At 35.1% G+C, this 19,867-nt stretch overlaps 1 protein-coding gene across 2 annotated transcripts in view; it reads left to right on the top strand.

Moving 5' to 3' along the window:
- DPP10 (dipeptidyl peptidase like 10) overlaps positions 1-19,867 on the top strand; it is a 659,495-nt gene that overhangs the window by 574,732 nt on the left and 64,896 nt on the right. For both annotated transcript variants that reach the window (XM_086718449.1, XM_086718450.1), the window contains exons 14-15: positions 19,291-19,382; positions 19,772-19,819. In XM_086718449.1, the coding sequence (XP_086574575.1) occupies positions 19,291-19,382; positions 19,772-19,819 (140 nt within the window). The remainder of the gene's footprint in view (positions 1-19,290; positions 19,383-19,771; positions 19,820-19,867) is intronic.

Below are 19,867 nucleotides of genomic sequence, written 5' to 3'. Positions count from 1 at the left end.
TAGCAGACCATACAGTTTTATCCAATTATTTAAAAATGGGAGAATTCACAAATGGTTTAAATGTGACAAGGTTAATGAGTCAATTTGAATGTAATGGTCAATAACAAACATTCAGGAGAACTGGTTTCCTTCAAAATCAAATAAACAAACATCCTAGTCTCAGGCAAAAGATAATTTATAAAGGCAAAGGATGTGGATAAACTGGAATCCTCTATGAGAGTTTACAAACAAACTAGGCAAGAATCAATTTCACACTTACAAAATATAGAGTAAATATAAATGTGCCAAAAGATCCCTAAACAACCTGGCTACATTTATGTTGTTAGAACCTTCACAAGCCTTGTGCAAATTCTCAAGCTTTTATCATAATCTATATACATATTTATGTGCAGCAGCTCAGTGCCTTTAATTCTCAAAATCTTATGTCAGTAGTTTAAAATTTAACACATGTCTAAGTTCTGTACCTATTAAAACAACTGCCATGACTTTAATTTGAATTAAAGCCAGAATAAGTAATTTGGAACATATATAATTTTCACAATAAAGATGTAGATTAATTTTCATAGTATATCATTTAAGTTGGAAAAATAGGTTATAGACTAATCTATAATATCTCATTTATGTTTGAAATAAATGTATCTATATATGCCTAAACTTTTTGATGATTTTATATGTATTAAAATGATTATATCAGACAGCACTAAGGGGGCTATTTTTTTTTTTTTTTTATGTAAACTGGAAGAAGTTTCACTAGCAAATTATTCTACCTGATTAACTTTTGCTAGCTAATTATAAATTTTGTTATCATAAATACTAGATCTTTTGGTCAAAAATAATATATCACACTATAAGGGTGGGTACGGGGCTCAAACCCACTAAACGCAAATGTTAACACTGTGACATTTATTAAATTTTTAATGTTTATTTTTGGGAAGGAAAGAGAGACAGAGAAGCAAGGGAGGAGCAGAGAAAAAAAGGGAGACACAGAATCTGAAGCAGGCTCCAGGCTCTGAGCTGTCAGCAATAGAGCCTGATGCGGGGCTTGAACTCACAAACCTTGAGATCATGACCTGAGCTAAAGTCAGACACTCAACTGACTGAGCCACCCAGGCACCCCATTTTATTAAATTTTTAAACGACAGTATTTTTTATTCACAAAACTGTGTGAAAACCCAGGTTGTCCAAATTGCATACAAATTGTAAATACAGCAAATGATAGGGAAAGATGTATAATACACCATTATATATACAATTCCAAGAAGACAATCTATTTAACAAATTGAGAGAAATAGTGTCTTTTAAAAAGTGTTGGATTGGAAGGGAATGGGAGGTGCTAATGCTGGCCTGTAGGAATTGAGACATTTCTTTATAAACAGAAGTTTCTTTATAAGCCTTGGGAAGAAATACCTTCTTCCCCCAATCAAAACAGCCTGACATGCAGTCTAATTCATTATTCCTGAAGTGTTCAGAAAAACTTCATAGAGTAGATGTGTCTACTTTGTTCCTCTTCTATATGAAGATTATAACAAAGCTTTCATTGAAGTAGAAAAGATTTTGATGTATTCCGGTTGCAGTTCAGAGAATTTGTGGCTTGCCTCAATGAGAAATAAACATGACTGCACTATTATTTATGGATGTTTTGGCAATGTGGATAAAATTAACCTACTTTGTTAATGAGTTAGAGGTCAGTGGTTAGATAAATGTTAAGTTATACCTAAGTTTATACACAGACACAATCTTAGTAAACAGTTTGAATTCCTTTCCCTCAAAAAAAAAAAGTTTTTAAAGTTTTTATTTATTTTTGAGAGAGAGGGAGAGAAAGAGAGAGCATGAGAAGGGGAGGGGCAGAGAGAGAGGGAGACACAGAATCTGAAGCAGGTTCCAGGCTCCAAGCTGTCAGCACAGAGCTTGATGCGGGGCTTGAACCCACTAAATGCAAGATCATGACCAGAGCTGAAGTCGGATGCTTAACCAACTGAGCCACCCAGGTGCCCCCAACTCAATTTGTTTAAATAGTTTACAAAAAAGATCTTTTAAGAATCCTCTAAGATTATGATATTGACACATATATATGCTATGAAAATCTTAGAATTCGAAGCTGAATTAACTCATTTAAAATCAAACACAGTCTCCTCACCTCACACATCACACTGTAAATAAATTTGTATATATAGGTATTTCTAATTCCTTTTCACATTGAAAAATATTTAATTTTCTTTTGAATATTGCAATCAAAGCACATGTATGGATTTGTAGTATTTAAAGAATAATGTATAAGAATTCTTATATTATTTCTTATATTCTTAATGTTTAATATTAGTCTCCAATGTCATTTTAATAGCTGTTCAACCATCTGCCAAATAGGTTTAGTATACTCTATTTAAGTGAATCAATTTTAATCAGCATTAAAGTTACTCTAATTTTGATATGAGAAATTACTCAGAGGTAAACATTCATATGCATAAGTATTTATTTATGATTATTACCACAAAAATATATTTTAAGATATCAGAGATATGTAGGCAAAGTGTATGTGTACATACGTTTTTAAGTTTTGCTATGGAGTGGCAAATTGGCTCTCCAAAAATAGTGTAATAACTTAGAGTCTAAATAGTAATGCATCTACCAACATTGATGACTTTTTACACTCTTTCTTCCTTGACCTGCTGCCAGTGAGAAGGAATGACGAGAACAGAGTTTGACAGCCAACCAGCAGGATGGGCACCCTTTGATGCTTAGCTATATTTGAGAGCTTCCTCACTGACTGAAAATGTATTTATCTGTATGAAGTATCTCACTAAATGAAGTTAGTAATTTTCTCCAAACATTTTGCTCTCTCTGACAATGAGTAGGTAGATGGAAACTATTAATTGGAGACCAGGCTATAAAATTAGCCTTTCAGGCTATTTTCGCTAAGAGGGTGATGGTTGTCATTACAGATATTTTAGTATTTATTTTTCTCATTTACAAAGGCATTCCTTACTAATTTCAAAAAATAAAATTAGAGGGGCGCCTGGGTGGCTCAGTCGGTTAAGCGTCCGACTTCGGCTCAGGTCATGATCTCATGGTCCGTGAGTTCGAGCCCTGCGTCGGGCTCTGTGCTGACAGCTCGGAGCCTGGAGCCTGTTTCAGATTCTGTGTCTCCCTCTCTCTGACCCTCCCCCGTTCATACTCTGTCTCTCTCTGTCTCAAAAATAAATAAACGTTAAAAAAAAAAAAAACTAGAAAGAATTTATGTTTCCCTCCTTTTAGACAAGATTATAATTTTATGTTAACTATAGAATTTCATAGTTTAAGTTCTAATTATAAAGCATACTTTTCCCATAATGCTACATAATTTTGAGAAACAGTTCTTTAGAAGATTAATATTTAGTTGACTGGATGTAGATAGTTAACCAGTATAATTCAGTGTTTAATTCAGTGGCAATTTGTTGTAACTATATCTGTCACTATACAAAAAGCTAGTTTATATTATGGATCCTTTATTTAGTTTTGATTAACAGACCTGGAGTTCCTGCATCAAAAGTAAGATATTTGTAAACTCATATATATATGCATACACACACATATAAGCTCATACATATACACATATACGTGTGTGTGTGTATATATATGTATATAAAATTTATTTCTAGATTACTTTCCATATGAATATGTGATAACAGAATTTCTCTACTTTCATAAGTTACCTTAAAGATAATATGAATAAAAATAAAACTGGCTTTTCTAAAAATCTATAAAGTAATTGCTCTTTTGAGTAAAATATACACTGTGCAGTATTAATATCAGTTTATGTGGTTCTTGAGTCACACAATGATGCAAAACTTCTTTCCCTCAGAACATTAGACTTGCAATTGCTTCACAAGTTTTCTCCTACCTCTCTCTCCATAGAGACCTTTAACTTCTGAATTGCCTTGTCTGGAACTCTAATATCCTGCATTCGCTGTAATGCAGGCTGCAGTTAAGTAAAAAGGTTTTTGCCAAAGACATGGCTACCTTTTTTCTCTCAGATATGGAGTAAGCAGAGTTTCAATCATGCTAAGTGGTTCAGATTCATAAATGAAAGGAACTGCCCTGTCATCTTCCTAAATTGTGTTAAATGAAAAATTATATATGTTGGTGAATCCATTCTCTTTCTCTACGCAGCAATACAAAGTTTTGCTCATGAGAGCTGATGATTTCACTTGGAACAATTTTAAATGCCATTATTCATTACAAAAACTGTAGAAAATGGCATGGCCCCAATTCACAATTCTATCACCTAATCAACCCAATACATTTTTTTTCATTAAATTTCACTGCTGTATCTGATTAGGACACTATCTGAAAACAATTAGCTCACCTCGTGTGATAAATAGTAAATTATAGCATGCTATTTTAAGCACTATATCACTTATTTAGAAGCTGTAGAAATTAAACAGAATTTAATATAAGAAATTTGAATGAACAGTGTGTAATCAGGTAAAAAGCACATATATTATGAAATTTTCACTGATACCAATCTTCCAAATTTTTAAATAGAAATACAAAATTAATATTTAACTTTTCTAAGTAAGAGAAAATCTCTACCAGTTTGAGGAGAGGTAATCTGATTTCTAATGGTGTCTAATACCTTATTCTCAAATTTTATTTGGCAATAAAACACTTGATCTGCATCCTAGATTTCCATCCCACTAATGAATGAAAATCATTAGTTGTATCGCCATTTAGTCTAAAATTAAAAGTGAAATATGAGTTTAAAGTACATTGTCATGTTGCCCTTGTCAAAAGTCCACTATGCTTTCATATTTATCATCATTTTTTTTGTATTCTACCAAGTTAATATAATAGAGACCATGGTTGCATGGAAAGAATTATTACTGCACCGTGAGAATGATTCTTCTTTCCTCTTTGTTCAGTTTTCTTAGCTGCGATTGTCTTTGGAAAGTGGACTGAAAACTAACTGAGATACAGACACCCCTCGGGAAGATTAGTCAAGTTCCTTGATATTTATTTTGAACTCACTGTATGAGCCATCTACCATATTTTGATTTGTATTTGGATTATTTACCTCCAGTCCAGATCAAATGTAATATGCTCACTGATGCAATATAATCTGATATGCAGTCATGGAGAATAGTTGAGTCTTACGACTATAACTGTAGAACGATAAAAGACAGGCTATGCTCTTATATGTGAAATGAAGTTGCACTTATTCCTCAGCCCAGATTTGCCCTCGTGGATATAAAGTGAGCAAAGCAATTACAGATGCTTGAAGTGAAATCTAAAAAGTGTGAGGTTGTTGTTAAGGCTTCCAACAAGAAAACTTTTGGTCCTAAGTTAGAAGAAAAATATTTTTATGCTGGATGCATCATTGAAATGAATAATGTGTAATTTTTAATTTTGGGTACACTGTGTTCAGACATTGTCTCAAAGCATTGAGTTTTGTTCATGATAACTTGTACTTTTTAATTTTTTAAGTATTTTTTTAAGTTTATTAATTTGAGAGAGAGAGAAAGAGAGACTGTGAGCAGGGGAGGGGCAGAGAGAGAGGGAGAGAGAGAGAGTCCCAAGCAGGCTCTACACTGTCAGTGCAGAGCCCCATTTAGGGCTCAAACTCACGAACCATGGGATCATGACCTGCACTGAAATCAAGAGTCAAACTTGTTTGCTTAACCGACTGAGCCAGCCAGGCTCCCCACTCATGATCACGTTTAATGTGGACATTGTTCTATCCTTGAATACATACCTACAAATAACAAAATATTCTGAAAAAAATGGAGAAAATATAATCAAGCTAGAAATCTTGAAACCAAGGCATCTCTAGATATGTTCAAATAATAGAGCACAATTTCTGTACCTTTCATTGTTTTGAGATATTGTTCATCTTAAAATTGGGCACCAAAGATGCATTAAAACCTTAAGCTGTTAGGGGCGCCTGGGTGGCTCAGTCGGTTAGGCGTCCGACTTCAGCCAGGTCACGATCTCGCGATCCGTGAGTTCGAGCCCCGCGTCGGGCTCTGGGCTGATGGCTCATAGCCTGGAGCCTGCTTCCACTTCTGTGTCTCCCTCTCTCTCTGCCCCTCCCCCGTTCATGCTCTGTCTCTCTCTGTCTCAAAAATAAATAAAACGTTAAAAAAAAAAAAAAAAAAAAAAAAACCTTAAGCTGTTAGTATTCTGTCCTTGGCTCATTCAAAGCAAGGTCTGATAATGACTACTGGAATCCAAAGTTATAATCAAGAAATCATAGGTTTGGGGTGTCTGGCTGGTTCAGTCGGTTAAGTATTCTACTCTTGGATTTTTGTTCAGGTCATGATCCAATAGTTCGTGAGTTCAAGCCCTGCATGGGACTCTGCACTCACAACGCAGAGCCTTCTTGGGGATTCTCTGTCTCCTTTCTCTCTGACCCTCCCCTACTCATGGCTTTCTTTCACTCTCTCTTTCAAAAAATAAATCAACCTAAAAAAAAAGTGTAAGTTACACAAAGGAGGCAGAACTGCATATTTAAACTGTATTTTAAAATACTATTAACTTTATGCCAACAAATTTGAGAACCTGAATGAAATAAATAAATTCTAAAATAAAAAACAAACATATTTAAGAAACAATGTGATTGTCCCATAATATTAAGGAAATGGAACAGCATTTTATTTATTTATTTAAATTTTTTTTTTTTAATGTTTATTTATTTTTGGGACAGAGAGAGACAGAGCATGAATGGGGGAGGGGCAGAGAGAGAGGGAGACACAGAATCGGAAACAGGCTCCAGGCTCTGAGCCATCAGCCCAGAGCCCAACGCGGGGCTCGAACTCCCGGACCGCGAGATCGTGACCCGGCTGAAGTCGGACGCTTAACCGACTGCGCCACCCAGGCGCCCCAAGGAATAGCATTTTAATACAGTGTTTTCAGGGGCGCCTGGGTGACTCAGTAGGTTAAGGGTCTAATTTCAGCTCAGGGCATGATCTCGCAGTTCGTGAATTCGAGCCCCATGTCTGGCTCTGTGCTGACAGCTCAGAGCCTGGAGCCTGCTTCAGATTTTCTGTCTCCCTCTCTCTCTCTGCCCCTCCCCTGCTCACACTCTGTATCTCTTTCTCTCTCTCTCTCAAAAATAAATGAACATTAAAAAAAAATTAAACATTTTCACATCAAGTACAGGTGGTTTTGAAAACTGGGCTCTACCAAAATTCAAGAAGCATGTACTTAAAATGTATAGAAATATATTCAAAAAGGAGAAAAAGATGGAATATTTTTTGATACATTTAATGATACAGATATCATTTTATAACCAAAATCAAATGAAGACAGTATGGGAAAGGACAGTTACAGGTCACTTAAGAACTTCTAAACCAAGTAGTGGCAAACTGAATTCTTCAATGGATTTAAAAAAATACTGTTATTTTTCACAGAAGAATGCTGTGTGCTTAAAATTTAAATATCTATGATATAATTCACTGCATTTTCATCTACATGAAAAAATATAATCATCTTAATAGATGCAGAAACAGCCTCCAATAAATTCCACAAATCCATGTTCAAAAACCTTAAAAATTTAGGAACAAAAACAATTTCTTTATGTTGATAAAGGCATTCACCAAAAGCTTAGGTTATATAGCATAGTCTATACCGTGGAACATTAGTTACATTCCTTTTAAAATTCAACATTGAAACTTTGTATATTGACAGATGGTAAGTAGACTTAACCTGGTGATCACTTCTTAATGTGTGCAATATTGAAGCACTATGATATACACTTGAAATTATAAGATATTTTATGTCAATTAAACCTAAAGCAAAAATAAATGAAATTAAAAAAAATAAAAGTTAGCACTGAGACAAGGAATCATAGTGAAGTACCTTGAATATGCACAAAACCGAATATGATTTTTTTTAATACCACCTAAGAAAGAAAGAAAGAAACAAGCTTGACAGACCCATCTCTTGGAATATTGTGGAGAAGGGAAAGGTCGAAACTAGAAACTGGTGATAGAAATTAAGGACCCCCCAGGGAAAAAAATGTATATCTATATATATACACATATATATTAGCTACATATATATGTGTGTGTGTGTGTATATATATATATATACATATGTGTATACACACATATATGTGTATACACACACACATATATGTAGCTAACATATATATACACATACACATACACACACACACACACACATATACATATACATATACATATAGGCTGTCAGAAAATGCGTATCTACTCCTAATGGTGCTACCTTGGGGTGCTTGAGAAACAAGTTCTTAGGGTATTACAGATAGCATTCCTTAGGGATGCAGCTCCTTAGGGTACTAGTGATAGAAGTTTAGTGGCTCACCTAATCTTTCACCACTATTAGGCATCTATATCCTAGGAAATCCAAGATTTTCATAAAGAAGAAAATATGGCTGGCAGTAGACATGCAGTTGCTATGTGAGGTAAACAGAAAGTGAGAATAAAAAAAAATATTTAATAGAAAAAGCTACCCCTCTCCCAAAATCAACTATGAAGCAGAAGGATCCAGTAGTGTAATACTCCCCAAATAACTAAGTATCACTAAATAAGCACTTGTAGATATGAAATTATCAAATGTGAAATTCAAAACTCAGAAAAGCCTTCATAAAGTATAAAGAAAAGTTGTAACCCAAAAAGTAACAGATTTCAGGAAGAATATTGAAAAAAAAAAAAGTACAAAATCGTAAGAAACTAATGGAAAGATGACCAAGGGTAAATAAATATTGCCAAAAATATACTAGTGGTTATCAGGAAGAGAGATAAAAATAAGTAAATAAATGAAATAAAGTAGAGAGGATCACAAGTAGCTAAGACAGGGAAATAATATGCAACTGATATTTAATTGGGTTTCTTAAAGGAGAGAAACAGAAGACTGGAAGAAAGGCAACATTGAAACTATAATCCAGGGGTACCTGGGTAGCTCATTCAGTTGAGCCTCTGACTTTGGCTCAGGTCATCAGCTTTGGGGTGCGTGAGGTCCAGCCTCGCGTCGGGTTTTGTTCTGACAGCTGAGAGCCTGGAGCCTGCTTCAAGATTCTGTGTCTCCCAGGGCACCTGGGTGGCTCAGTCAGTTGAGTGTCTGACTTCAGCTCATGTCATGAGATCACAGCTTGTGAGGCCGAGCCCTGTGTTGGGCTCTGTGCTGACAGCTCGGAGCCTAGAGCCTGCTTCGGATTCTGTGTCTCCCTCACTTTCTGTCCCCAACCCACTCGCATTCTGTCTCTCTCAACAATAAATAAACACTAAAAAAAAAAGATTCTGTGTCTCCCTCTCCCTCTCTCTGTTCCTCCCCCGCTTGCACTCTCTCTCTCAAAAATAAATAAAGATTAAAGGAAATTAAAAACCATAATCCACAACAAATCAGAACAACAGAAATGGTCAAGAAACAAAAGATAACTGTGAGAGGGATAAGAACATTATTGAAGTTGTTAATATAATGATAACATGTAAAACTAAAATAAAAACTTAGCACTGGATTTAAAAACATTTTTAAAAATTACTAAAAGACTTCCTACAAAAAAACTCATTAAGTATGACATCCATAATGAATATATAAAATATGATGGAGGTTTTTAAAATAGTTTTATACAAGAGGTTTATAAAACAGTTATACCCAATAAATGTAATTTGGCTTAATTTATGTACTACAATTAAAAAAAGTTTTTCATATTGCTTCTTGAAATTCATGCAATTCAATCTTTTTGCAAAATACACATTTAAGAAAAAAGGATTTAGGGGCGCCTGGGTGGCGCAGTCGGTTGAGCGTCCGGCTTCAGCCAGGTCACGATCTCGCGGTCCGTGAGTTCGAGCCCCGCGTCAGGCTCTGGGCTGATGGCTCGGAGCCTGGAGCCTGTTTCCGATTCTGTGTCTCCCTCTCTCTCTGCCCCTCCCCCATTCATGCTCTGTCTCTCTCTGTCCCAAAAATAAATAAAAACGTTGAAAAAAAAATTAAAAAAAAAAAAAAAAAGAAAAAAGGATTTAGAAAGGGTAAATCCTAATGCTAGACAAGAGAATTTTCATGCCACAAAGCATTAAGAAGACCAAAAGAAGATACTTTATAATGTTCAAGGGTGCAAATCACAAAGTATATTAGTTAAAAATGCATCCACATCTTGGATAGTATAGTCACCACCTTCATAAAGTAGATATGCACAAAAAGTACTTGATGTGAGGAAACTTCTTTTACCTTCCTCAGTCCAAAGTGAATTATATGATGTTCATATATATATATATATATATACACACACACACACACATATATATATGCATATATATATGTTCATATATACACATATAGTTATATATAATATATTGTGTTATTTTTATATTTTTATTATATTAACTATATTATTACATATAATATAGATTTTATTTTATAAATATAAATATATATTTATAATATATAATTTTGAACACATCCAAATGAAGAAATCCTTTTTAAGTGTATAGGGAACACTGACAAAAGTTGAACATACATTAGTTATTTTAAAAGCTCAATAAGTTCTATAAATTAAAAATTACATGAAAGCATGCTGTGATTACAATGTAATACGCCTAGAAATCAAGAACTCCTAACAAATTTTCTGGCTAGAAACATTTAAATTTTTTTTTTTCAACGTTTATTTATTTTTGGGACAGAGAGAGACAGAGCATGAACGGGGGAGGGGCAGAGAGAGAGGGAGACACAGAATCGGAAACAGGCTCCAGGCTCCGAGCCATCAGCCCAGAGCCTGACGCGGGGCTCGAACTCACGGACCGCGAGATCGTGACCTGGCTGAAGTCGGACGCCCAACCGACTGCGCCACCCAGGCGCCCCTAGAAACATTTTTAAAGCAAATCCAATTAAACAATTCCTTTGAAAAGTTCAAATTTGCAAAGTTATAAAACAGTAATAATAATAAGAAGAATGAAAACACCTTTCAGAATCAGATGTCAGAAAAAAAATCATAGCTCTAAAAACCTATAAAAACTAAAATGGAAGTATGAAATTAAATGAGTTTAATTTCAGGTAGCAAATTATCAGCAAAATCCAACATAAGTCAGAAAGATGAAAATAAATTTGAAGCAGAAATGAGGTACATTATACAGTATATAGAAAGATGTAGAATAAAGTTTAAAAAAGTAATGTTTTCTCCTTGAAAACACACACACACATAGACACACACACACACACACACACGCACGCACACACAAAACATAAGCTGGCCCAATCAAGGAAAAAGGAGAAAGAAAACACATATAATTGGAAATGGCTGGTGGGAAATAACAGAGGACATTTCAGTAGATTTTGAGAGAGTATTTTGTAGAACTCTATGTCAACTAATTTGAAAATGTAGATGAAATGAACAATTTCATGAGGAAATACATTTAGCCAAAACTGCCCCAAGAGACACAGACAGCTCACATTGAGTCATGACAGAGAAGAAATGTAATGTCATTAAAGAACTGCATCACAAAGGAGCACCAGGGCCCACGTGATTTTATAAGAGAACCAGACATTCAAGGGTAATGCCAACACAGTTTGAATTATAAAGCCTACAGCATAGGCTTTCTTTATAGTTGTTATAAAAGCCTTTTGCAAAATTTCATACCAATTCCTGGTTTAAAAAAAAAAATTAAAAGGACACCTGGGTGGCTCTGTCAGTTAAGTGTCCAACTTTGGCTCAGGTCATGATGTCACGGTTCATGAGTTCAAGCCCTGCATTTGGCTCTCCCCGCTGACAGTGTGGAGCCTGCTTGGGATTCTCTTTCTCCCTCTCTCTCTGCCCCTCCTCTCTCTCTCTCTCCAAAATAAATATTTAAAAACTTAAAAATATAGGAATTGGAGGATAATTTCTTAATGTGATAAAACCTATATGCCTCAGTCCATAATCCAACAAAGTGGCATTCCCATTAAGCTCAGAAAGAAGGAAGGATGCACAGTATCTCCACATTTTTGTTTTGGACGTATTTGTGTAAATCAGATGAAAATAAACAACTACCCATAAGATTTGAAAAGTATACAGTGAGATAGGATAGATATTTAGCATATGGAAATGAACAGTTGTTCCTATATGCTAACAATAACCATTTAGAGTATATGGAATAGGAAGCCATTCACAATAGCAACAAAATATAAAATATTTAGTGACATTAAGAAAATGAAATGTATTTGAGATATATATAAAATATATAAATGTGCAAAATGTACAAAACCTGTATGAGGACAATGTTAAAACATTCCTGAAAGACAAAGTAGACTTGAACAAATGGGAAAATATCCCTGCTCTGTGATAAAATGAAGATCGTAAAGAGGTATTAATTATAAATTTTATATTATCCCAATAAGAAATTCTAACAAGTTTTATATGTTTGAATGAGATATGCTTATTTTTAGGTTCATTTAGAAAAATAAGTATGCAGTAATATCTGAAGAAATACCAAAAAAAAAAGTAAGAAGGGCTGAATTCTAAATAATATGGATGTTAAAAAATCTATAACTAGAAATGTGTCGTTTTAGGACATGAATTAACAGAGATTAAAGGAACAGAATATACAGTATAGAAAAAGACATATATATATAACAAATATAAGATGTGTGTGTGTGTATATATATATATATACATATATATACTATATGTATATATATACATATATATATACTATATATATACTATATATGTACATATATATACTATATATATACTATATATATATACATATATATACTATATATATATAAAATAGAGATAAAAAAGACATATATATGACAAATATAAGACGTGTGTGTGTATATATATATATATACACATATATATATACTATATATATGTGTATATATATATATATATATATATATATATATATAAAATAGAGATGGAACTTCAAAGTACTGGAAAAATGAATTTTTTTAATAAAATAGTTTTGGAAAAATTGAATATCATAAGGAAAAAGAAAAGTAGTTACGTACTACCACCATAATTCTAAAATGATCAGAAATCTAACTTTGAGAAATAAAACCTTACATGTACCAGGAGAAAACATCAATAAATTATTTGTAATCTTAGTTTGAAGAAAGCCTTTATACTATGCACTAATAGCCAGAGACAATATAAAAATACGATGGTAAATTTTATTACATAAAGATTAGAAGAATATTTTTGGTCTTTCATCCATTTTGAATTTATTTTTGTGTATGGTGTAAGAAAGTGGTCTAGCTTCATTCTTTTGCATGTTGCTGTCTAGTCCTCCCAGCACCATTTGCTAAAGAGACTGTCTTTTTTCCTCTGCATACCCTTTCTTGCTTTGTCCAAGATTAGTTGTCCATACATTTGTGAGTCCAATTCTGGGTTCTCTATTCTATTCCATTAGTTTGTATGTCTGTTTTTGTCCCAATACTATACTGGCTTGATGACTGCAGCTTTGTAGTATAGGCTAAAATCTGGGATTGGGATGCCTCCAGCTTTGGTTTTCTTTTTCAACACTACTTTGGTTATTCTGGGTCTTTTGTGGTTCCATACAAATTTTAGGATTGTGGTTCCATTACAAATTCTAGCTCTGAGAAGAATGCTGGTGCTATATTGATAGGGATTGCATTGTATGTGTAGATTGCTTTGGGTAATATGACATTTTAACAATATTTGTTCTTCCAACCCATGAGGATGGAATGTTTTTTCCATTTCTTTGTATCTTCTTTAATTTCCTTCATAAGCTTTCTACAGTTTTCAGCATACAGATCTTTTACCTCTTTGGTTAGGTTTATTCCTAGGTTATTTTATGGTTCTTGGTGCAATTGTAAAGAGGATCTTCTGTCGCTGCATTATTAGTGTACAGAAATGCAACAAATTTCTGCACGTTGATTCAATATCCTGCTACTTGGCTGAATTCAAAGACCTAAATATGAGCCAGGAAACCATCAAAATCCTAGAGGAGAAAACAGGCAACATCTTCTTTGACCTCAGCCACAGCAATTTCTTACTTGACATGTCTCCAAAGGCAAGGGAAATAAAAGCAAAAATGAACTCTTGGGACCTCATCAAGATACAAAACTTCTGCACAGCAAAGGAAACAATCAACAAAACTAAAAGGCAAGCAACAGAATAGGAGAAAATATTTGCAAATTACATATCAGTTAAGGATTAGTATCCAAAATCTATAGAGAACTTATCAAACTCAACACCCCCCCCAAAAAAAAACAAATAACCCAGTGAAGAAATGGGCAGAAAACATGAAGAGACACTTTTCCAAAGAAGACATCCAGATGGCTAACAGACACATGAAAAGATGCTCAACATTGCTCATCATCAGAGAAATAAATATCAAAACCACACTGAAATACCACATCACAGCAGTCAGAGTGGCTGAAATTAACAACTCAGGAAACAATAGATGTTGGTGAGGATGTGAAGAAAGGGGAACGCTCCTGCACTGTTGGTAGGAATGCAAACTGGTGCCGCCACTCTGGAAAACAGTGTGGAGGTTCCTCAAAAAATTAAAAATTTTATTACCCTGTGACCCAGCAATAGCACTACTAGGAATTTATCCAAAGGAAACAGGAGTGCTGATTCATAGGAGCACATGTACCCCAATGTTTATACCAACACTTTCAACAATAGCTAAATTATGGAAAGAGCCCAAATGTCCATCAACTGATGAATGGATAAAGAAGATGTGGTTTATATATACGATAGAATACTACTTGGTGAGGAAAAAGAATGAAATCCTGCCATTTGCAACAACGTGGATGGAACTGGAGGGTATTATGTTAAGTTAAATCAGTCAGAGAAAGATATCATATGTTTTCACTCATGTGGAATTTGAGAAACTTAACAGAAGACCATGGGGGAAGGGGGAAGAGAAGGGGGAAAAATAGTTACAGAGAGGGAGGGAGGCAAACCACAAGAGACTCTTAAATACAGAGAACAGACTGAGGGTTGATGGGGGTTGAGGGTCGAGGGGACAGGCGGGGAGGGAAAATGGGTGATGGGCATTGAGGGCACTTGCTGGGATGAGCACCAGGTGTTGTACATGGGTTACGAATCACAGGAATCTACTCCTGAAGCCAAGAGAGACTATGCTGTATATACACTGTATGTTAGCTAACTTGACAACAAGTTATATAAAAGATACATATATTGGAAAAATAGTACCATAACCAATGTCAAGATAAAACAACAATCCAGAACATACCTGCAGCTTATAGCTCACATAATGAATATAAAGACAAAGAGAACTGTTGAAAAATGAAGACCAAAACACAAAAGAAATCTGATAATAAAAACAAACATTAGCAGAGATTCAGATAATGATTGACTCTCATTTATAATTGTGCAAATGACACATTATATATGTTATAGTATACATATATGCATATATATGAAGCTCAACTTTTTTCCTAAGAGAAATGCAAAATGAAATTACACCAGTATACCTGTGACAAGTTGGGTTTCACAGGAAGCCAAGTGAAGAGAAGATTAGCCTGCAGGACCATTTTCACACAGGACGTCAATAACTTTGGAAAGTTACACAAGGAAGCAAAATTGGCCAGAAAAATGTGGGCTGCAGGGCCATCTGAATGAAGGCCTCCACTGATTCCACAAAGAGTTCTAGACTGAGGTGGCTCTCAGAGAAGTCCCAAGTGAGAGCAATAGGGTTGGGCTTGTATCCTTCAGTACTGATCAGTCCCATTGGATGTGGACTGCCCTTGAACAGAGGTCTAATCTTGGATGAGACATTGTCTTCAGTCCCGGCAACCCTCAGAGAAGAAGACTGACAGCTGAGCACTTTCTTCCAACAGCACTTCTAGGTGCTGCCAAGGTCCTTCCTTCCAGAGAGGGTTCCCATTGGCATGTCCTAGTGTCTACTACACCACCATTTCTCCCCTATCGGATTGGCAAAAATTCAAACACTGAACAACATACTCTGCAACATGCCCATGAGAAAATAAGTACCTTATACATTGCTGGTAGATGTGCAAGATGATACTTCCCTTATAGAGGAGCATACCCTGACAATATTTCCCTACACATTAGATCACAAGCATATGTACAGAGTTAACCACTGTGGCATCATTTGAGATGTGCATCTTAGGAGGCTCATTATAGTATATCCACACTTTGGAGAACTATGTAGGAATAAAAAGGATGGAAGAAGATCTATAACAAGAAAACATGCCCTGTGTTCTCTGATTTCTCTCTAGCTTATATGTGTATGTGTATCTGGGTTTACATTTATAGTTATGAAATATTAATGTTTCACTTATAAAACATTTCCCCCCAGAAAAGGATAAACAAAGACCTAATAACTTTTTTGTATGTGATGAGAATGGCATGAAACCAAGACTTCTTGCAGGGATGCTCCCTCTGTCTGTCTGTCTCTGTCTTTCTCTTGTAATCTTAGTTTGAAGAGATATATATATATATATATATATATATATATATACACACACACACACACACACACACACACACACACACATACACACACACATACACTATATGTTTGAACTATCTACATATTTTTAAAATAATATTGGGGCACCTGGATGACCCAGTCAGTTAAGCATCTGACTTCGGCTTAGGTCATGATCTCATGGTTTGTGAGTTTGAATCCCACAGCAGGGTCTCTTCTCTCAATGCAGAGTCTGCTTTGGATCCTCTCTCTCCTTCTCTCTCTGCCCTTCCTCTGCTCACACTCTTGCTTTCTCTCTCAAAAATAAAATAAACCTTAAGAAAATAAAAAGAGGGGCGCCTGGTTGGTGGCTCAGTTGGTTAAGCCTCCGACTTCGGCTCAGGTCATGATCTCGTGGTCTGCGAGTTTGAGTCCCACATCAGGCTCTGTGCTGACAGCTCAGAGCCTGGAGCCTGCTTCTGATTCTGTGTCTCCCTCTCTCTCTCTGCCCCTCCCCCACTCATGTTCTGTCTCTCTCTGTCTCAGAAATAAACATTAAAAAAATAAAAAAAAAGAAAAGAAAACGAATATTAAATAGAAAACATGAGGACACCAAAGCTATGTTGAAATACTAAGAGAAGCAAATGCACCTGAATGTAAATCAAACGGATATGGATTTTACTTAAAGATAATACTAAGAACACATACACACACATGCACACAGAGAGATAACATAGGGATATCTCTCTAGCTAGCCATCTATCTCTTCTGAAAAGGCCCACAAATGATAACATTAGAGTAGCAATTAGCACACATAACCCCAGATCTTTATATCTAAATACTGTAATCCAGTAGAAAAAACTCATTGGAGAAATGATTGATTACAGTTAGGAGGTAGGGGAAGTAAAAGGATCTCAGAACATGTGATTGTGCAGAAAACAAGGAAGTGCTCAAAGACCAATGTAATCATTTCCAAAGAATAGAGGTGTTGGTTTGAAGGAGTGCCCAATAACCAAATTGTGACAATTTTAACATCATAAAGAATAACAACAATCATGGAATGTAATATATTACATTAAACATGGTTAAGTATGTAGTGATATGAAGAGGATGGAGAGCAAGGATGAGAGTGAACACAGGCAAGGGGAAATAGTTTTCTTCACAGAAGAATGCTACCTGATAAATACAAAAGTGATATTAGAATTAGAAAATCACTTTGAAATGATAATTTATTAAGGGAAAGGTTATGAATGGATGCTAAACCTATGAAGTGAAAAGTTAATGGAGAAGAAGATGCTCACATAATGTGCAAGTATTATCCCACTTTTAATTAAAAGGCAAAATGTATTTTTCAATGCATATGTCACAGTTACCATGTAAACAGCATTGTCATGAGTGGGAAGATGTGTAATGGTATTCTTCCTAATATGAAGCAGAAGAGGTATCCAATATCACCTGTGTAATATTCTTGCCAAAAATATTTAGCCTAAATTAAAGCATAAGAAAACAATCAGACAAATCCAAAATGCTGGACATTCTATAAGACCAATGGACCAAGAGTCTAAAAAATGGTTAATATTATAGAAATCAAAAAAGATAAATGTTTTTCTTTAAGAGAGATTAAAGAGATGATAACCCAAAATATGTAAATATTTACTAAGACATCTATTTTATCTAAATATATAAATGTATATATTTATATGTCTAAATGTAAAATATACACACACACACACACACATACATATATATGGTTACTTGGGGCTATTGTGGAAATTAGGGTATAGACTGTATGTTTAGATGATATTAACATAAATATTCTTATGTGTTATTTGCTTACATGTGGAAATCATCTTAATCTTGAGAGATGTATATTGAAGTATTTAGGCAAAAATATACTGATGTTTGCAACTTACTTTTAAATGATTCAGCCAACAACGAAAGAGGGAGGGCAAATATTCAACGTGTTGATATAAGATGGTGAATCCAGGTAATGATCTCATGGGTGTTTATGTAGTATTCACTCAACCTTTCTGTAGGCTTGAACATTTTCTCAATAAAAAGAAAACAAATGTGGTACCATTTCATACTCATTAGATTGACCAAAAATTAAATAATCTGATGAAATTAACTGCCAGTAAGGAAGCGGCAAGGATGAGCAGCAATGGGAACTCACATTGCAGTAGACTATAAGTAGGGGAAACTTTGGAAAATACTTTGTCACTATCTAGTTAAGTAGAAGACATGTTTACTAATGACCAATCCCACTTCTTGGCGCTTGTCTCAAGAAAATCCTGCCATGTGCATCACGAGACCTTGATAAAACTGTTCATAGGCGACTTGTTTTTAAGAACTAAAATTTGGAAATGCTCAAATGTCAATAAAACATAAATTATGCTATATTCACATAAAATACGACATAGTGGTGGAAACCAACTATGGCTGCAAACATCAACATAAATTAATCTCAGAAATAAATTCTTGTGTGAAAATAGCAAACCATAACATGATGCAATGGTGTAAAGGTTAAAAGTATACAATAGCGTTTATTTACAATAAAATTTGTTGTGAAATATTTCACCTAAAGCTGTCCAAACTGTAGTTGTCGGCCATTTAGATGAGTGTTACCAAAGTCCTGTGTCTTCACTGAATGCCAAGATGACACCCTGTGTCAAAGTGTTGCACAGGCGATCATCACCTAGAGGTGTCTTCTAATGCTTTTCCCACAGTAATGGAGAAAAGGCACTCTCCTACCCGGATCAATGTTTACATGAATGTGTGTGCATTCTGGAGAATGAAAACAAGAAACTGAGTGTTAGCTGCGAATTGCAGAATTAAAAGTGATACAGGTAGTTGGTATTTTTGTGTTGACCAGAAAGATGCTGTTTAAATAAAAAAAAGAAAATCAATATTTTCTATTTCTTTGCAGAGTAAAAGTGAGCAAATTACCGTGCGGCATCTGACATCAGGAAACTGGGAAGTGATAAAGATCTTGGCATACGATGAAACTACTCAAAAAATGTGAGCATTCTGGTTCTCTAGTCAGGTTGGTAGTCGCAGTTGTCAAATGCAATCTTTCGGCCAGATTGATGTTTTGCTTACCGTGGTCCTAGTCCAGACACCTCGGCCATGGAAACAGCAACATTCTCTTTAAAGACTCTCCCTACCCTTCACCCAGAGAGACACTTGCACACACACATTTACACAGATACGTACACACTTAGACTGAGAGAGATCACAGAGAAGTGTGATATGATGATATTTTAAGAACAAAAAGATGTGTTTCCCAAACGGATCAAAGTTCGGTGGTTGAATGAGAGAACAGGCCGGAGCTCGAAGATTCAAGTGAAATCTCAGCGTGGCAAAAATTGATCTGTGCCTGATGTGTGTGTTTTCTCTTTCCTGGGCAGTTACTTTCTGAGCACTGAGTCTTCGCCCAGAGGGAGGCAGCTGTACAGGTAAGCAAGGTGCAAAGACTTGGATGCACAGGTTGATTTCTCAGTGGC

The sequence above is a fragment of the Puma concolor genome, chromosome C1 (genome assembly GCF_028749965.1).
Source record: "Puma concolor isolate L17-30 chromosome C1, mPumCon1.1.hap2, whole genome shotgun sequence".
Taxonomy (NCBI): Eukaryota; Metazoa; Chordata; class Mammalia; order Carnivora; family Felidae; genus Puma; species Puma concolor.
This window is presented reverse-complemented; position numbering and strand designations above follow the sequence as displayed.